Source organism: Geotrypetes seraphini, chromosome 6 (genome assembly GCF_902459505.1).
Source record: "Geotrypetes seraphini chromosome 6, aGeoSer1.1, whole genome shotgun sequence".
In the NCBI taxonomy this organism is placed as follows: Eukaryota; Metazoa; Chordata; class Amphibia; order Gymnophiona; family Dermophiidae; genus Geotrypetes; species Geotrypetes seraphini.
Genome location: NC_047089.1, coordinates 233,488,649 through 233,507,805, shown reverse-complemented (window position 1 = coordinate 233,507,805; position 19,157 = coordinate 233,488,649). Strand labels below are relative to the sequence as shown.

The 19,157-nt window shown below is 43.2% G+C and overlaps 1 protein-coding gene across 3 annotated transcripts in view; it reads right to left on the bottom strand.

The window, feature by feature from the left end:
• SIM2 (SIM bHLH transcription factor 2) overlaps nt 1-19,157 on the bottom strand; it is a 125,440-nt gene that overhangs the window by 8,694 nt on the left and 97,589 nt on the right. For all 3 annotated transcript variants that reach the window (XM_033947619.1, XM_033947617.1, XM_033947618.1), the window contains 4 exons: nt 12,511-12,710; nt 10,296-10,402; nt 8,840-8,987; nt 2,145-2,310 (listed from right to left, as the gene is read on the bottom strand). In XM_033947619.1, the coding sequence (XP_033803510.1) occupies nt 2,145-2,310; nt 8,840-8,987; nt 10,296-10,402; nt 12,511-12,710 (621 nt within the window). The remainder of the gene's footprint in view (nt 1-2,144; nt 2,311-8,839; nt 8,988-10,295; nt 10,403-12,510; nt 12,711-19,157) is intronic.

Here is a 19,157-nt window from a genome sequence, read left to right as displayed (position 1 = left end):
TATTAATTAGCCCACCATGTTTCAATAGTATTTTTACCAAGGGGCACGTCTAGACGAAAGTTTTTTATGCCGATGATGTGGATGGTGGTGGTTGGGCTTTTTGTATGCTCACCTTTAACCCGAGGCTTTTTCTTTTGTCAATAGGGAGATTTCAGCGTTTTTGTTATGTGTTATTTTCCTTCACTCCTCAGTGTCTAGAGAATATTTAATGGCTACTTTTGATCTGTATCTGTTATTACAGCAGCCAACGATACAGTGATGGGAATAAAGCAACCCTTGGGATACACAAAACCAGTTTGGTTTTCAAGATATCCACCATGAACATACATTACAGTGGTACCTTGGATTACGAGCATAATTCGTTCCAGGAGCATGCTCGTAATCCAAAATGCTCATTTATCAAAGCGAGTTTCCCCATAGGAAATAATGGAAACTCGCTTTGATGCGTTTCCCCCCCCCCCCCCGAGAACCGGCATTGCTCCCCTTGAAGGCACCCCCCCTGCGATCCGGCACCCCCCCTGCCTCGAACCGGTACCCCCCCCCGCCACGATCCGACCCCCCCAACACGATTGGGCACCCCCCGACACGATCCGACATCCTCCCCGACATAATTGGGCACCCCCCCGCCACTTCTTACCCTCATCTGGACACTCTTGAAGATCGGCCTACTCGTCTGCTGGGCCTTGAGCATCTGAGCATGCTCAAGGCCCAGCAGACGAGTAGGCCGATCTTCAAGAGTGTCCAGATGAGAGATGCTCAAGGCCCAGCAGACGAGTAGGCCGATCTTCAAGAGTGTCCAGATGAGGGTAAGAAGCGGCGGGGGGGTGCCCAATTATGTCAGGGGGGGGGATGTCGGATCGTGTCGGGGGGGTGCCCAATCGTGTCGGGGGGGTCGGTTCGTGGCGGTGGGGGGTGCCGGTTCGAGGCAGGGGGGGTGCCGGATTGCGGGGGGGGAGGGGTGCTCGTAAATCGAGCCATGCTCGGTTTCTGAGGCACCGATTTTGCAAATGTTTTGCTCGTCTTGCAAAACACTCGCAAACCAGTGCACTCGTAAACTGAGGTACCACTGTATATGCAAATCTATCTCACGCATATTCCTTATGGATATCCTGAAAACTGGACTGGCTAGGTATGTCACAACCACACTCTCAAAACGTTTTGCAGCACAGCAAACACATACCACGTAAATGCTGCGGAATGAATCACAAAATGATCTCCCAAGACACTGAACAGCACAGGGATTAGCTAAACAGGCTTAATATTGTGAAAATTATCAAGAGGTAGAAAAAAGCCTCATATCCCCTCCTCCAACCCAACAATATATTAAAATTGCAGGTATGTGCCAAGGACTGGGTTGAAACCCCTGGAATAAAGAGCACCTGGCTCCATGTCATAAACAGGTTAATCCAGTCCTGGTTTTATCCTAGAACGTACTTTTATGTGTGGATATGTAGTTTTGCTATGGCAGGGGTAGGAAATTCCGTTCCTCGAGAGCCGGAGCCAGGTCAGGTTTTAAGGATATCCACAATAAATATGCATGAGATAGATTTGCATCTCAAGGAGGCAGAGCATGCAAATCCATCTAATACATATTCATTGATATCCTGAAAACCTGACATGGCTCTGGCTCTCGAGGACCGGAATTGCCTACCCCTGTGCTATGGTTACCATATGGCTCCAGAAAAAGGAGGACGGATTGAGACATCTGGGTTTTACTTCCAGTGCTTTCCAAGGAAGTAAAACCCAGATGTCTCAGCCTGTCCTCCTTATTTCCATAGCTTTCAATGAAAGTAAAACCCGGATGTCTCAATCCGTCCTACTTTTTCTGGAGCCATATGGTAACTATATGCCCTGAAGAGCATGCTTGGATGTCATCCATTGAAATCCTGGCCAATGCCACTCCTACTACAGAGATGCTAAATTACCCAGTTTTAAGCTGGACAGTCCTGGTTTTGTGTGGGATTAATTGTGCCTTATTCTGCCCATTAAAATCAGTGCTGCAAGTCCCATAATGCATCGGAATGAGGTGATCAGAAATCCTGGACTGTCCCCTAATCTCCAGCTTGGAACTGGGTAACTAGGCATCTCTGCTACTGACCTGCTGGGCTCTCACTATGTCCAAGCTACTTTATGGAAGTGCTTACCTGTGGGTATGGGGTACCTCTTGATTTGGTTTTCATTTTATTACTTTTGGGTTTTGCTGGCTTTCTTGTCTCTTGTGGGGTAGACACAGAGAATCTGCATGGATATGGTAATTTGGAGACGGTAAGTTGTTCAGCTGACAGTTGAAGTTCCTTGTATTCAATGTCACTGCAAAGAGATGTTACAATAGCATATGTTTATATATGCAACCATGAATGCATCAAACAATGACAAATGTTGCTTGTACTGTATGCACTTTATTCTGGACTACCCTCTTTCAGGATATTTAATTTGTCTTTTTCCTAGTGTTTTCCTAATGCAATTGTCTTAAGATTATATGAATCCTACCTCAATGGCGTAGCAAAAGTGGGAGGTGCTCAGGGCAGTGACGCCCCTGCCCCCCCCCCACTCCTTCCATTGGGGTTCCAGAATCTTGATACTCTTTGGGGTTCTAGAATCTTTTGTTACTCTTTGGGATTCTGGAATGCTGCTACTCCTTGGGGTTCTAGAATCTTGGTATTCTTTAGGATTCTGAATGGAATCTTGATACTCTTTGGGGTTCTAAAATCTTTTGTTACTCTTTGGGATTCTGGAATGCTGCTACTCCTTGGGGTTCTAGAATCTTGGTATTCTTTAGGATTCTGAATGGAATCTTGATACTCTTTGGGGTTCTAAAATCTTTTGTTACTCTTTGGGATTCTGGAATGCTGCTACTCCTTGGGGTTCTAGAATCTTGGTATTCTTTAGGATTCTGAATGGAATCTTGATACTCTTTGGGGTTCTAAAATCTTTTGTTACTCTTTGGGATTCTGGAATGCTGCTACTCCTTGGGGTTCTAGAATCTTGGTATTCTTTAGGATTCTGAATGGAATCTTGATACTCTTTGGGGTTCTAAAATCTTTTGTTACTCTTTGGGATTCTGGAATGCTGCTACTCCTTGGGGTTCTAGAATCTTGGTATTCTTTAGGATTCTGAATGGAATCTTGATACTCTTTGGGGTTCTAGAATCTTTTGTTACTCTTTGGGATTCTGGAATGCTGCTACTCCTTGGGGTTCTAGAATCTTGGTATTCATTAGGATTCTGAATGGAATCTTGATACTCTTTGGGGTTCTAAAATCTTTTGTTACTCTTTGGGATTCTGGAATGCTGCTACTCCTTGGGGTTCTAGAATCTTGGTATTCTTTAGGATTCTGAATGGAATCTTGATACTCTTTGGGGTTCTAAAATCTTTTGTTACTCTTTGGGATTCTGGAATGCTGCTACTCCTTGGGGTTCTAGAATCTTGGTATTCTTTAGGATTCTGAATGGAATCTTGATACTCTTTGGGGTTCTAAAATCTTTTGTTACTCTTTGGGATTCTGGAATGTTGCTACTCCTTGGGTTTTGGCCAGGTACTAGTGACCTGGATTGGCCACCGTGAGAACGGGCTACTGGGCTTGATGGACCATTGGTCTGACCCAGTAAGGCTACTGTTATGTTCTTATGGTCACATGTGTTGCTTGCTGCTATTAGAAAGCAGCTATTTTATTTATTTATTTAAAAAAAATTTCTATACCGTTTTATTCCAAAACAGTTCACAATAAAATGACATATATAAAATATTGAAAATGAGTATTTTGGAAATATATTTTGAAGAAATGAAAGATATTTGATGGAAATTAATATGATGAATTTTAATTTAATGACTATTTTATTGTATTATAATATTGTATATTTACTGATTTCTTCAATAAAAATGTTATAAATTAAAATATTGAAACAGGTCAGAAAGATTCAATCCTTGCAATAGGTCAAAGAAATGCATCATAGAAACAGAAATAGACAGCAGATAAGGGCCACGGCCCATCCAGTCTGCCCACCCTAATGTCCCTCCCCTACCTTTGCCCTGTGAATAGATCCCATGTGCCGATTCCATTTGGCCTTAAAATCAGGCACGCTGCTGGCCTCGATCACCTGCAGTGGAAGACTATTCCAGCGATCAACCACCCTTTCAGAGAAAAAGAATTTCCTGGTGTCACCTCGTAGTTTTCCGCCCCTGATTTTCAACGGATGCCCTCTTGTTGTCGTGGGACCCTTGAAAAAGAAGATATCTTCCTCCGCCTCGATGCGGCCCATAAGATACTTGAACGTCTCGATCATGTCCCCCCTCTCTCTGCGCTCCTCGAGCGAGTATAGCTGTAATTTGTCAAGCCGTTCTTCGTATGGGAGATCCTTGAGTCCCGAGACCATCCGGGTGGCCATTCTCTGCATCAAAGAATAATTGCATTTTCAGCAATTTCCTGAATGAACTCCTATCCCCACATTTCCGAATTTGACCAACAAGGCCACTCCACAGTTTTACTCCTGCACTTGGAAAGGTCATGGCATTTGTTTCCAAATACTTGGGGGCTGGCCTTTGTTTTCAACAGTGCTGAGTTTTCAGAGCGCAATGATCCTGATGGCTGGTAACCAGACATCAAACTCTTAAAACATTCCGGAAGCGTTCCATATAAAAATTGATGACATAGCATAATTGCTTTGTACTGGATTCTAAATACAACTGGTAGCCAATGCAGTTGTTGGAGATATGGGGTAATATGTTCATATCTTGGTTCCAGTTATTTTGATGGTTTGTGGTTGACAACCTGAAAACCTTTGATCTAGGGCAAGGGTAGGCAATTCCAGTTCTCGAGAGCCGGAGCCAGGCCAGGTTTTCAGGATATCCACAATAAATATGCATGAGATAGATTTGCATCTAAAGCAGGCAGTGCATGCAAATCTAACTCATACATATTCATTGCGGATATCCTGAAAAGCTGACCTGGCTCCGGCTCTTTCTGGAGAATGATGAGACGGGAAAAGCCTAACGTATGCTAGAAACAGAGACAGATTCGTCTCTTTAATAATTGTTGCATTGCTGAAAGCAATATATTACTGCCAACCAAACTCCAGGACAAGAACTTTTATTCATAAGCTCAGAGCACTGCTTCAAGTTGTCAGCTTTGACTGGATTAAATCACTCAGCATGCCATATTTACTGCAGGTTAAAGAAAAAAAAAACCCTAACTAAGCACAGCAAGTTGTCCATGTGGCATGTTTCAGTAGCGTATTCTGGAATTCAGACACAAGATGGTATTGTAAGAAAGAAATACAGAAAGCCTGGAGTTTGGAGGACTGAGTGCACTCAGTGGGGGCCCAGGTTTCACAAAACGAATCCAGAAATCTATAGATGGGAGCAGTGGAATAGTAAAGGGGGGAGGGGTCCGCCCCGGTTGCCGTCTTGGTAAGAGTGCAGACACCTATCCTCCTCTCTATAACCCCCCCCCCCCGTTCCCCACTGCTGCTTCCCTTCTCCGTACCTCTGTAATGTTCCTGGCGCGAGCAGCAACCCCCAAGCTGGTGCTGTGCTAGCATTGGCTCTTCCTCTGATGTCACTTCCTGGACCCGCGTCTAGGAAGTGATGTCAGAGGAAGAGCCAACACTGGCAAGAAAGTTGAGGATTCAATTTTGTCAGACAGACGAATTAAGGTTTCACGAATAGCTGAAGAAACGGGCATCTCGGCAAGTACAGTTTGGAAAACAATTCATGAAAAGTTGGCCATGTCCAAGGTTAGTGCAAGATGGGTTCCAAGAATGCTGACGCCACGTCAGAAGGCCATGAGGCTCCAGTGCTGTCAGGAGAACTTGGAGATATTCCATGAAGGCCAAGTGAATTTTTTTTCATTGTTTGGTGACCGGAGATGAGACTTGGGTCTATCACAGATATCCTGAGTCCAAAATGGAGTGAATGCAGTGGAAGCATAAGTCACCCCCCCACCCCAAAATAGTCCAAGACAGAAAAATCTGCAGGCAAAGTCATGGCAAATGTCTTCTGGGATGAAGGACCTTTGCTTCTGGAGTTCATGCCACACAAGACAACCATAACCGGGGAGAGTCATGCCAACACAATGATCGCTTTGCAGGAGCCAATCAAGGAGAAAAAACGAGGAAAACTCACAGCGGGCGTGCTTCTTCTTCATGACAAAGCGCCACTGCGCATATCAGAACAATCCCAGGCTGCCATCCAAGAATGTGGGTTTCAGCAGCTAAACCATCCACCCTGCAATCCTGACTTAGCTCCCTCGGATTAATTCCTGTTCCAAGTTTTGAAGAAATCTCGCTGTGGACAGTGGTTTTCAAGTGATGAACACATCAAGCTGTGACGTTCTGGTTTGAAGGTCAAACAGAAGAATTCTTTTCAAAGAGTTTAAAGTCACTGCAGGAAAAGTGGATGAAGTGTATGGAGCTATCAGGGGACTATATGAAAAATAAAACAAAAAAGTTTTGAAAACTCTTTTCTTTCCTACGGTAGGTAAATTATTGACCACCCCTCATAGAAGAATAAAAGATAAAGAATCTTCATGCATAAAACATATATCATATGCCACATACAGAATAAGCACATGCAAAGATGGATCTGGATCAAATGTTGTAATTATTAGATCATCTTTTTTGACCAAGTATGCCGTCACTCATGTACTCTATATAATTTTACTTCTGAATATACCTCAACCAGCTCATCCTGTTCTATTGCTTACATTTGGAGAGTTTTGTATGTACTGATTTGGTCTAGATTAGAGAGTTGCATGGGGACAGAAATCCCACCCATCCCCGCCAGGATCCTCTCCATCCCCACCTGTCCCCGTCAGGATCCTCTCCGTCCCCACCCATCCCCGCAAGGAAATACCTCCATCCCCGCCCGTCCCCATAAAAAGCAGCAATTACTTCTGACAGGATCATCAATTCCACAGTTTATTTTGTGTTTGCGCTGCTGTTTTCCTTGTGGAATCTCTTTGGTGGAACCCTTTTTTTGTTTCCTGTTCAGGTAATTAACTTATAAACCCCCTCTTTTACTAAGGCTGACGTGTCTATTATATTATATGGACAAACCCTGCTTCCAAAGCCTTCCATCCCCGTGGGAGTCCCATGGGCCAGAGGGGGGTCCCCGTGGGAGTCCCATGGGTTAGGGGGGATTCCTGCGGGACCCGCAGGATTCCCACGATCCCCGTTCCCGTGCAGACCTCTAGTCTAGATCCATCTTTGAACTGTTTAATTGTGTTTTACTTTTTAATCTGAGTATACTTTTAATTTGTTTCTTTTTGTATTTTATTGTCTGACAGTTTTCTGCCCCTGATGAAGCCTTCGGGTGAAATGTGGCCTCTTGGGCACTGTTTGTTTAATAAATTGCTTATTTTCTTTTCTTTTTTGTTTTCCCCAATGATTATGCATGAGATCTATTTGCATACAATGGAGGCAGTGCATCTAAATAGATCTCTTACATATGTATTAGGGAAATTCTGAAGATCCAATTGGGTTGCGGCCCTCAGGGACTGAGGTTGCCCACCTCTGTCCTATAATCACAGGTGATGGAGACTCTGCCAATGGGATTATTAGGAAAGGGGAATTAGAAGAATGAAATCCTTCTGCACGCCATAATCTAAACCCTTTTCCTGGACATCTAGCTAGACGTTTCTCCCAGTCAGAGTTCCAGGAGGTGTGCTATGGCATATTTTGGGTGGGCTTTGGGCGTGTTTAACTTGGATGCCTTGTGGCGATAATCAAACCTTTCCCAAGATGTCCTGGATGGAACTTAGACATTCAGGGCTAGACTGTTTTAGAAGTGTCTAAGTGCTGCAAAGGGATCCAAACTGACCACATGACCATAAACTTTGAGGTTGACATTCCAAAGGATTTTTCTCGTTAACTTCAAAGTTCATCACACTAATCTTTTCCTTTTTTATATTTTTTTAAAATTCAGGGTCAGCCAAAGTATAACTTTTGGCCAGACGTCTTGTCCAGATAGAAAAGGGAGGGATCAAACGTGTTTCAAGGATGGGACTTCAATGTACACAGATAGAGTTGATAGACGGCCTCTGTCCATTTAAATGAATTCATTTAAGAAGACCTGCATAAATAACTGTCCTATTTTAATCTTATCCATTTTAGTTTAGTGCGGCATATTCAGCAGTCCTTAAATGGATAATGCAGCTGAAAATCTAGTGTAAAAATGAAGTGGATAAGTCATCCATTGATCTCGGTGAAGAGGCTACCTGACGGATACACTACTTGAGTAGATAACATGAGCCACTAACTTCGCCATTCAAGAGATTCCTCTTTTCCGTTCTACAGGTTGGTCTTGTGCCCCGCTGGAGAACTGAAGAATTATGCATATGGGAGAAGAGGCATGCCTGCTAAGAAATCAGCCTCACATAACCAAATGTTAACTCTGGAAAATGTTTTGACTTACGTAAAGACATTAAGTAAGGAAATGAAGGAAACTAAAATGAAATACAATGAAGAAATAGTTATGGAATTATGAAATTAAAAATAAGTATGAAACTAAATGAATTTTAGAGTTTTTAGTAAATAAACATTAAAGTGGACTGATGAAGACAAGAGATTGCTGGGCATTATTCATGGTCCAGTTGATATCCGAAGGTCCATACAAATGAAAAAATAAAGAATTAATATATATATACATATATTATGAAGTATGTGTTAGTATTAGACCAATAATCTCTTTACAGTGTATATGGGGCCGCAATATATAAACAGGCACCATATAGCTTTACAATATTAGAGATTTAAAAAGAGTACAGAGAATAGTTAGTGATGTAGAAAGAAGTGAATAAGGACTACACTAACAACTGGTTATGATTTATCAAGTGATTGACTTACGTTAGGACATAGTTGACGCTAACAATGCAGTGAGGCCGGGATGAACGGCTGTTGTGAACGATGGTGGCATAGCTCTGCACCCAAACCCAGCCTCCATGCTTAGAGAGCAGTCGGTAGTATTTGGTTGTAACTTGGCCTTTCACCAGCACTGGAAAGAGAATTTACAAGACACAACAACTGAAAAGCTTTAATCTCGTGACCCCAAACAACAGCTAACAAATATGCAACGTACACTTCCCTTTAAAACTGAAAACAAGAATACTAATTTACTAAAGGATCCCATTAAGTCTTGCCTATAAAGTACCTTAAACCTATGTTTCCAGTTTAGGAAATTGTTGAAAGTATTTGTATTTTTAATCAAGCATTTGTTGATTAATATTAGTAGCACTCTTATAGCATGGATAATTTTTTTTAAGATTGATTAAGTTTTAATGAATTTGTTATATGAGATTTATTAATTTAATTTGATAATTATAATATTTTATGAGGGATCTTCAAAACGTTTCTGACAGATAGAAGATTGACCCATTTGAGCTTTGGAGAAGGATTTTATGCATGCTGTGAACTGCCAGAAGAACTAACAAATTGATTCTGGAAGAGATCAAACCAGCCATGTCACTCAAAGCCCAAAAGATGATGTTACAATTGTCTTATTTTGGTCACACCATCAGAAGAGAGAGAGATCACTGGAGAAGGACATCATGTTTGGGAAGATTGAAGGAACCAGGTGAAGAGGGTAACCTACAATCGGCTGGACATGTTGAAAACAACCATGGGGATGATGCTGGAGGACCTTACCAGACTAGCACAAAACAAATTTTTTTTAGATCTGTAATTCACCAAGTCACTAGGTCTTTAATGACAGTGTAATTAGAAATCTTGTTTGAGGATATTAATCTGACCGCAACAATTTTTGGGTTAATGATCAGCTCTTGTCTGTCCCCAAAACACAAGAAGCTGCAGTTGCAACAGTGGCCACAAGGTGTCCGATTTTCTATTACAGGCTGCATTTCCAGTAGTAGCCACAGGGCGTCATTTTTTTCCTTAACAAATAACAATCAAATATTATAATTAGATATAAAAAGATAAAAGGGAAAGGATATTTAGGAATAGATTTAACTAATTAACAGAGTCCAAGAAACAAATTGATATATTAAAACTATCTATAGTAGCTATTGCTCTGTATTTTAACATAAAGTAGCTCTAGCCTGATCTGCCGTAATTTTAAACAAGACTGATATATTAACATTGTATAGATATTTTGTTGACACCTGAATCATCGAACACTTGCATTCACTAACCGCCTCAAATAAAGCACACTTGAAACCACTGGCCAACCAACATCTGAATCCTCTGGAAATGTGAAACTAATGAAAACCTGAAACAGTGAACAGATTAATCCGCTGTCTACCTGAATCCATTCAACATGTGAAATCACACCTCTACAGGGACTTACAGAGGTGATGAGCATATCGTAGATGAAACACATCACAGCCATGGACATGGTGATAGAGAGTTTTTTCAATCAAATCTTGTGGTTCATAGCCAGTTAATTCCGCCACCCTAGAAAACAGAAAAGCCATTCATCAATTACATGTTTTCATTTAAACAATATCGATTTTGACATCTTTTAAGTGCTAAGTACAGTGGAACCTTGGTTTACGAGCATAATTCGTTCCAGAAGCATGCTCGTAAACCAAAGGACTCATATATCAAAGTGAGTTTCTCCATAAGAACTAAGGGAAACTCGCTTGATTCATTCCCACCCACCCCCACCCCTTGAGGCCAGCGGCGCTGCTCTACTAAGCCCCCCCCCCCCGAGAACCGGCATTGCTCCCCTCGCTCATGAAGGCCACCCCACGTGATCCGCCATCCCCCGCTCATGTCGCCCTCCGCGTGATCCACCATCCCCCTGCTCGTGGCGCCCACCCGTGATCTGGCACCCCCCCGCTCATGTCGCACCCCCCGCCGCGATCCGGCATCCCCAGGCACCCACCCTCCCACCCAATCACATTCCTTACCCCTATTTGGCACCAGCACCAACACACAGGACATGCCGGTGCCGGTGCCTGAAGATCTGCCTCCTTCTTTTTGCTGGGACTTGAGCATCTGTGCATGCTCAAGGCCTTCGGGTTCCCGTTCTCTCCTTGAGACTACGACGGGAACTCAAGGCAGCCATTTTGATGACGGCTCTGCATGGGGCAGGAGCGTAGGAAGATCGCTCCTGCCTCGTGTCGTATCTAGACCACCAGGTAAGGTCTGGGGGATGTCCGGGGCAGCGTTTCTAAATTAAAAATTCCAGGAGCAAAAAAAATTGTGAAAAACCGAATTTGTGATTGGGGAAACCGCGAATCTGGAGGGGGAGCTGTATATTACTTTTAATAAGAACATAAGAACATAAGCAGTGCCTCCGCCGGGTCAGACCATAGGTCCATCCTGCCCGGCAGTCCGCTCCCACGGCGGCCCAAACAGATCACGACCTGTCTGAATCACCAGAAGGGGCTCCCTTGCCACCTTGGTTTTTCATTGAAGTCCTATCTTCCCATCGTAGTCCTAACCCTCCGTTACTGTTCCTTCCTATGTGTTCCAAAGATGTTCGTAACATTATTGTTAGTCTATAGTGTTTTGTGTGTTTTTACCTCCCAACCTTTATTTTATTGTAAACCGCATAGATTTTAACCTTGGTTTAATATTAGCGGTATATCAAATAAATTGAACTTGATCTTGAACTTGCCCAACTTATAGAATGCTGACTAAGGGCAATTACAAAAGTAACTGCTAATTGGTTGAAGTTGTGGTTCGCAGCGGTCAACAACGTGCTCCTGGCGAATCCATTGGCTCTCCCTCTGACATCACTTCCTATGCGTGGCACCTGGAAGTGACATTTAGTGAGAGAGCCGACGGGGTTGCGAAGAGCACGTTGTTGACCGCCGCAAACAACTTCAACTACAGGTATGGGGGAAAGAAAGGGGGCGCACACGTGGAGGGAAGGAATAGGAAGAGGAGGGGCAGAGAGGAGGAGGAGGAGGGGGACCGCCCCCCCCCCCCCGCCTCATCTTACTGCTCCACTGGTTGCTGAATAGTATTACATTTTGGTTTGTACTGTCATGAGTTTCATTTGAAATCACTCAGCCTTCAGTCTGGTTCCTGTCGTAGAGACAGTTGATGTAGTCAATAACCCACTTCCTGGTGAGGCATTATGACATCACAATCAGAGCTCTAGAATGTTACTACTTAGGATTTTAAAGTCTTTGAGGCTTGTGTAGATGAGGACGGAGCTTAGGCATTGGTGGAATGAGGCATTATGACATCACAATCTGAGCTCTAGAATGTTGCTACTTATGATTGTAAAAGGTTTGAGGCTTGTGCAGATGACGACAGAGCTTGCAGGAATGGGGCAGAGACAGCAAAAGAACTCATGGGGACAGGAAAATGAGTTTCTGCGGAGATGGGGAAAAATCTGTCACTGTGTCATTCTCTAATTGTTATACTAGGAAAACATATGGGGGCTTAAACAATCATATGCCTGGGAGTTAGAATGGTGCAGGGAGAACTTATTTCCCCCATAGTCTAAGCTTTGGAATATTTTTCCTTTGAAATTTAGTCATATAACAAAAATAGCAAACATCACATTCCAAAGATGAGTTTTTTTAGTCTTCATAGCAGCTTACCGGGAATCCAAAAATATCAGTTTAAGGTCCAGACTGGCCCGGAACATAAACATGTTGCTGTGAAGCTTGACCTCTGTCACCGCACTTGGAGGTAATGATTGACCGACAGCCACCAGTCCAACTATTTGATAGCAGGAATCATATAAGGAAATATCTAACATGTACTGCCGTATCTTCAGATAGCCACTGCAGTGGATCACCTGGTGTGTTACAAAGAAATAAAAATGAAATGCAATGTACACAGAGCTAACAACCATCCGTGCTGTCTTGATGCGGTATCGGGTTTCTGCAGCAACCTTGGGACCTCTGCTCTTTTATCCGCCGGTTGCTCTTCCCATTATGCTACTTATCTTCATGAATATCTACCATCATGTTTCTATGTTTCTATAACCATAAAGCTCTATGACCTCATAATGCAAGTGTTAAGAGTCTTAGCCTATAACAATAATGCTCTATGACCTCACAATGCAGGTATAAAGAGCCAAGGAGGGGCATAATCGAAAGGAACGTTTAAGTTCGTTTTCGTCTAAGTCAGAAGTCGTCCAAAGTAAAAAATAGCTTAGGACACATTTTCAAAAAATACGTCCAAATGTTTTTTCGTTTCAAATATCGTCTAAGTATACATCCTGCCGATCTGATCGTCCAAGTCACTAAATCGTCCATCTTTATACCACATTTTTGTCCAACTTTTCATCCAAGTCAAAAACGCCTAGAACAAGCCCTGTTGGACATGGGAGGGGTCTGCAAAGTGATGGACTGAACATTCAGACATGGTACCTAAATAGTGGGGTACCTTACAGGACACTGCTGTGAACTTCACAAAAAGGGTGCCATGTCTTCATCTTACTACAGCTTTCTTATAGGTCATGGTGAGCCCCCCCAAACCACCTCCAGAATCCCCTAGACCCACTTATCTACCACCCCAATAGCCCTTATGGTTGCAGGAGCCACTTATTTTGGGGGTGTATAGGGGAGTGCACATGTTTCAATATCAATGCAGTGATTCCTGGGGCTTATGGGCATGGGTCCTCCTCTCCATGGGTCCCTAACCCACCCCAAGATGGCTTAAGATGCCTCTGTGCAGCACAACTAGGCTTTCCTATGCCAGGCTGCCAGGTGATGATGTTCTGGAGGCACAATTTTCAAGTTGTGATTAATATTTTTAGGGGGGAGGGTCGGTGATCACTGGGGTAGTGTAAGGGGGTCTGTTTTATGTGTTTTCAGTGCTTATCTGGTGACTTTAATAATAATAATAATAACTTTATTTTTATATACCGCCAGCTATCTTGCGACTTCTAGGCGGTTTACAGTAAAAGAGATTGTGAATACAATAAAAGAAAATGTAAATATAATAAAGAGAAGCTTTACGTACAATGAATTAAGGAGTTTAGCAGTGTACATCTCAATACAATAAAGAGAAACTTTACTTACAATGAATTAAAGAGTATAGTAGTATACATCTCGTACCATGCAGTCTACATCTGATAATATTAATAACGTCCAAGTTTCGTATAGGCTCTATTGTAAAACTTTCGGTTATACATGCTGTATGACTAAGTGTAAGCCTGTGATATCCAAAATCTCAGCTTTATTAATACATCTTCTTTAAAACATTTTTTTCTTTTTTCTTTAATACATTCTTATAGTGCTCCATCCAAACGTGAATGTCAAACTACAGTGGTTAGTGAGAAGACTTTATACTCTTCAATACCATATTGTCAATCTTCTATCAATGAACTAAAACGCTCATTTATAGTCTCTCCTTGAGTTGAATTTCACTTCTAACCACTGAGTGAAAGTGAACTAGTGCAAAAAGTGCGGTAGTGCTGTAAACTTAACTCCTTCGGATTACATTTACCCCCCAACTCGAGTTTCGAAAATGTCTTCGTCAGGAGGGGTACTAGGAATATAAACCTGCCCACGTCTAAGCCCACGTCCCGCCCTCGACACTCCTTCTGAAACGCCCCGTTTAGCTCTGGTCGTTCAGTGGCACTGTGAAGGCTTAAGTCATTTTTAAATACGTCCAAAACCCAGTTTTATTATCGGCACTTGGACGTTTTTGACTGATAATCGTCCAAGTGCCGACTTAGGCCGGTTTTTGGATGTTTTTCTCTTTCAATTATGAACCCCTTAGCCTATATGGAGAGGAGGAGGTGATAGTGGATGTTGCGGATGGACAGACTGGATGGACTATGTTTCTATAATATGGATGTCCCCGTGTTGCCCCAATGACAAACACGTCCCTTGTTTTTCCCATTCATGGTTTAGATGTTTCAGTTTGTAAAATGGATGTTTGTGCTGGACATAGCCAGCATTTATTTTTTTAATTTATCTATTTAATAAATTATATTCTGAATATACCTATGCAGAGTACAGTAGAAGCATACATAATCTCATCAAAATAAAAATAAGTTCACATAATTTAGAAGGTATGTGTCGCCTTGAGCTTGTATAGGTTTGTGCGACTCACAAATGGAAGATTAGATTAGATGTATTTTGGGACAGAGCCTGTTCCTCATACACAAGAAATAGATTCTGAGCTGGACGTCCTTTCTAAAATTCTGTTCCACATGTATGACATTGCATATACAGTGTTCCCCCGCGAATTCGCGGTTCACGAATCGTGGCCTCAGTAATTTGCGGAATGCTCCGACCGCCTCTTCCTGTACTAAAGTCAGGCTACCCCAATCAGGAGCTGCGCATCAAAGCAGCTCCTGATTGGTGTAGCCTGACTTTAGTAACAGGAAGAGGCGGTCGGAGTGTACTGGGTATGATTTAGTGCACCCGCCGGCGCCCCAGCTGCCTTCTCCTGCCTCTCCTGCCTCTTGACAGACAGTCAGAGCATACCGGGTATGATTTATTGTACCACCAGCGCCCCAGCTGCCCTCTCCTGCCTCTTAAAACCGCATTTGCGGGTTTTTCAAAATTTGCAGTTGTTCCTGAAACGGGGGAGTACCGTAGTGCCTGTCAATGTTAAATTTCATCTGCCATTTAGATGTCTGATCTAGTTCAGAACGACTTTCTGTAGAACCTCGTAATCCGCTGCTATTTTAACAACTTTGAAAAATGTTGGCACCTGACAATTTGATTACCTTACTCATTGATCTTTTCTCCAGATCATTTATAAATATCTCAGGCAGTGGCGTAGTAAAGGGGGCTCTGCACCGGGCACCATGCCGGTGGGGGTGCCGTCACCCCTCCTCCTCTCTGCTCCCTCCGTCTCTTCCCACGCCTCCCCTCACCACGCGTGTGCCCCCCTTCGCCCGTTCCTCTAGCTGTTCACTGCTGCGAGCCACAACGTCAGCATGTTTCGTGCGAGCGAGTCAGCTCTTCCGCTGATGTCACTTTCGGGTGCCGCGCATCAGAAGCGACGTCAGAAGGGAGGGCCACCGGGGTTGTAAGGAGCGCGTGGAAGTTGTTACTCATGGCGGTGAACCGCTAGAGGTACGGGGGATGGGATGGGGGGCCCCGCACATGGAATGGGGGATCGGGGAAGGAGTGGGGGGGGATGAAGACGAGGGCAGGAGAAAGGCACCTCTCACCCTCGCTACGTCACTGATCTCAGAGCTCCTTTTACAAAGCTTCGTTAGCGATTCTGCCACGGTAAATGCACCCAAGCCCATTCAATTCCTATGGACAGAATCGCTACCTCAACTTCGAAAAAGGGGCCATTAATGCACATGTTTCAGTATGGATGCTCAATAAAGCAGCACTTAATTCCATCAATTGATACAATAAGAACATATTCCTTCCGCCCCCCCCCCCCACCTATCCTTTCATACAGGGCTTTAACGTGCAGAAAAGCACGTAGCGCGCGGTAATTTCCCGCATGCGCAAAAACACTAGCGCACCTTAGTAAAAGGAGCCCTAAATCTGCTTTCTGCTTTCTGTCTCCACAGTGGCAATCATGGGACTTCCCTACGGGAAGAGTCATCGCTTGGCCGTTTCAAAGCTATCCCTACAATCTTTCTTACTTAGAGACCCATTCGACCTATAATCGCTCTCCATCTGCAACGTCGCCCAGCACAACCGGAATTCCCTCTCCTACAGTGCTTACCTTCTTCGTCTCGCTTTCCTTTACAATATTGCATTGCCCCCCCCCCCCAACCTACCGTTTCGCTGCAAGTTTGTCTTCAAATGCACTCGCACAATGTCTTTGAACTGTAAATGTAATTCCAAGTTTTACTTGATCTACCCTGTTTCCCCGATAATAAGACCTATCCCGAAAATAAGCCCTAGCCTGATTTTTAAAGATGCTCCTAATATAAGTCCTATCCCATAAATAAACCCCAGTTAAGATCGACCCCCGACACTCCATCCCTGACACTAGTGCCACCTGATTTGTTGAAAAAAAAATCAGACTTGTCAGTTCTGCAACTCCCACCCCTGCTGCTCTAGAAGGCCTCGGAGTGGAGGCATGTCAGTCTCACAGTGGGAGGGTCAGTGTGGGAGGGGAGGGAGGGGAGGAAAGATGCTGCACATGGGGGTTGGGGTTGGGGGGGAGAAAGGAAAGAGGAAGAATTGGGGTGGAGGAGAGGAAGGGAGAGATGATTGTTGTACATGAAAAAAATAAGACATCCCCCAAAGTAAACCCTAGTGCGTTTTTTGGACCCAAAATTAATATGTCACTGTCTTATTTTCGGGGAAACACGGTACTTATGTATGCCGCTTAGAAAAGTGATAAGCGGGTTAACAAATATTAATAAACTCGAAACTTGATTGCTTATAACTTTTTAATTTTCCTGAGGAATCTCTCATGAGAGATTGTTAAACATTTTCTCGCCTTTATTCATGTATTTGTTTACATCTTCAAACCATGCAGTGTAAGGCAAGTCATGCCGTCAGTAAACCCTTACTGACCCGTTCCTATTAAATCACGTCACTCTGTATGTTCAATAGAGGGATAGCTTCCACCATTTTGCCCAGCACCAGTAACAGGATTCCTGATCTATAGTCTCCTGGATCACCTGTACTCATTTTCAAAAATTGGTATTATATTTGCCACCCTCCAGTCCTCAGCCACTGTGACTATTTTAACATGATAGGTTACAAATTAGTAATAACAGGTTAGCAATTCCATATTTCAGCGCTTTCAGAATTTTGGGGTGAATATCATCTGGACCCTGTGACTTGATGTAATAGATCAAATTGACAAACCAAACAGCGATATCTATATTTACAACGATTTAGGCCCTCTTTTACAAAGGCGCGCTAAGCGTTTTAGCGCGGATGTAGCGTGCGTTGAATCAACGCGTGCGCGAACCCCTAATGCGTCCACACGATAACATGCAGGCGTTAGCGTTTAGCGGGCGCTAAAAAGCATAGCGCCCCTTTGTAAAGGAGGGGCTTAGTTTAGTTGCTCTGAATCATCAAAGTAGGTTTCTGGTATGGGAATGACCTCCAACAGCCTCATCATTAAGGACAAAGGCAAAGAATTCATTTAAATCCCCCCCTTTAATGAAGCCACTTTCGGGTTTTTTTTATCGCCAGCCGCAGCAATAAAAACTCCGACGTTCATAGAATTCCTATGAAAGTCCGAGTCTTAACTGCTGCGGCCTACGATAAAAACCCTAATGTGGCTTCATAAAAGGTATGGGGGGGGTAGTTTTTTTGCTATTACATTTTTTCCTTTAAAAATTCCTTTTACGCTTTAGTAATGTGAAGGAGAAGTCTATAAAAAGGTCCCTGGTAGGAGCATATTCAATAAAGGAAAGTAGGTTCCAGTGGTGTATGAAGGGAAGCTGGTGCCCAGGGTGGAAGGAAGATGGCCACCGACTCCTTCATAATCTTTTTGCTTTTAATATACTTGCAAAACTATTTGGTATGACAAATTTCTTTTCAAAGTCTTTCTGTGCCTACCTTATTGCTGTGTAACATTTAATTTGCCACAGTATATGCACATAGGCCCGGATTCTGTCACCGGCGCCATTGTCAGTGGCCACTTTAAAAGAAGCCACGGATCGCGTGCCAATCATGTGACGGTGCTGGGTACAGAGTCATGCCTCCAACAAAGACAGGTGCCGGAAATGTAGGACAAGGTTTTCCTGGACTACATTTCCAGCGCCTACCTAAGATGTGAATCGCACCTCGGTAGATGCTTTAGGCTGCATAATGCTACTCCCGACGTTAACCACGCAGACGGTGGCATCAGGCGGCCTAAAGCACCTGTGGAGGTGCAATTCAGGCACTGATTTCTTTACGGGGCCAGTAGGCGCCTTTAAAATCAGTTAAAACTTGAACTGAAAGGTATGACAGGATATAAATAAAGCTATAATAATTATTACTAAAAACATAATTTTAACGGCATTTTTTTACTGTTTGGATGCCTAAAAAACAGCACCATTTAGAGAAGCTAGGCCATTGTGTATGTTCTTATCCATATTTTCCTAATTTCTATCAGCTATTTTCTGAAAGATGCTCTTTTGGTTTCATTGCATTTTTTACTGCAGTGTTCAGTTATACATGTAGGTGGCAGTATACCCCACCACTATACTCTTCCCATCAAACATGGAATTTCTGTCCATATATTGTATATTCAACGTTGTATTTAGTTTCCTGCAGAACTATTATGCTGTTTGACTCAATGCTGTCCTTAACATGTAGCATCACCTCTCTACCAATTTAATCCACCCTATCATTTTTATATA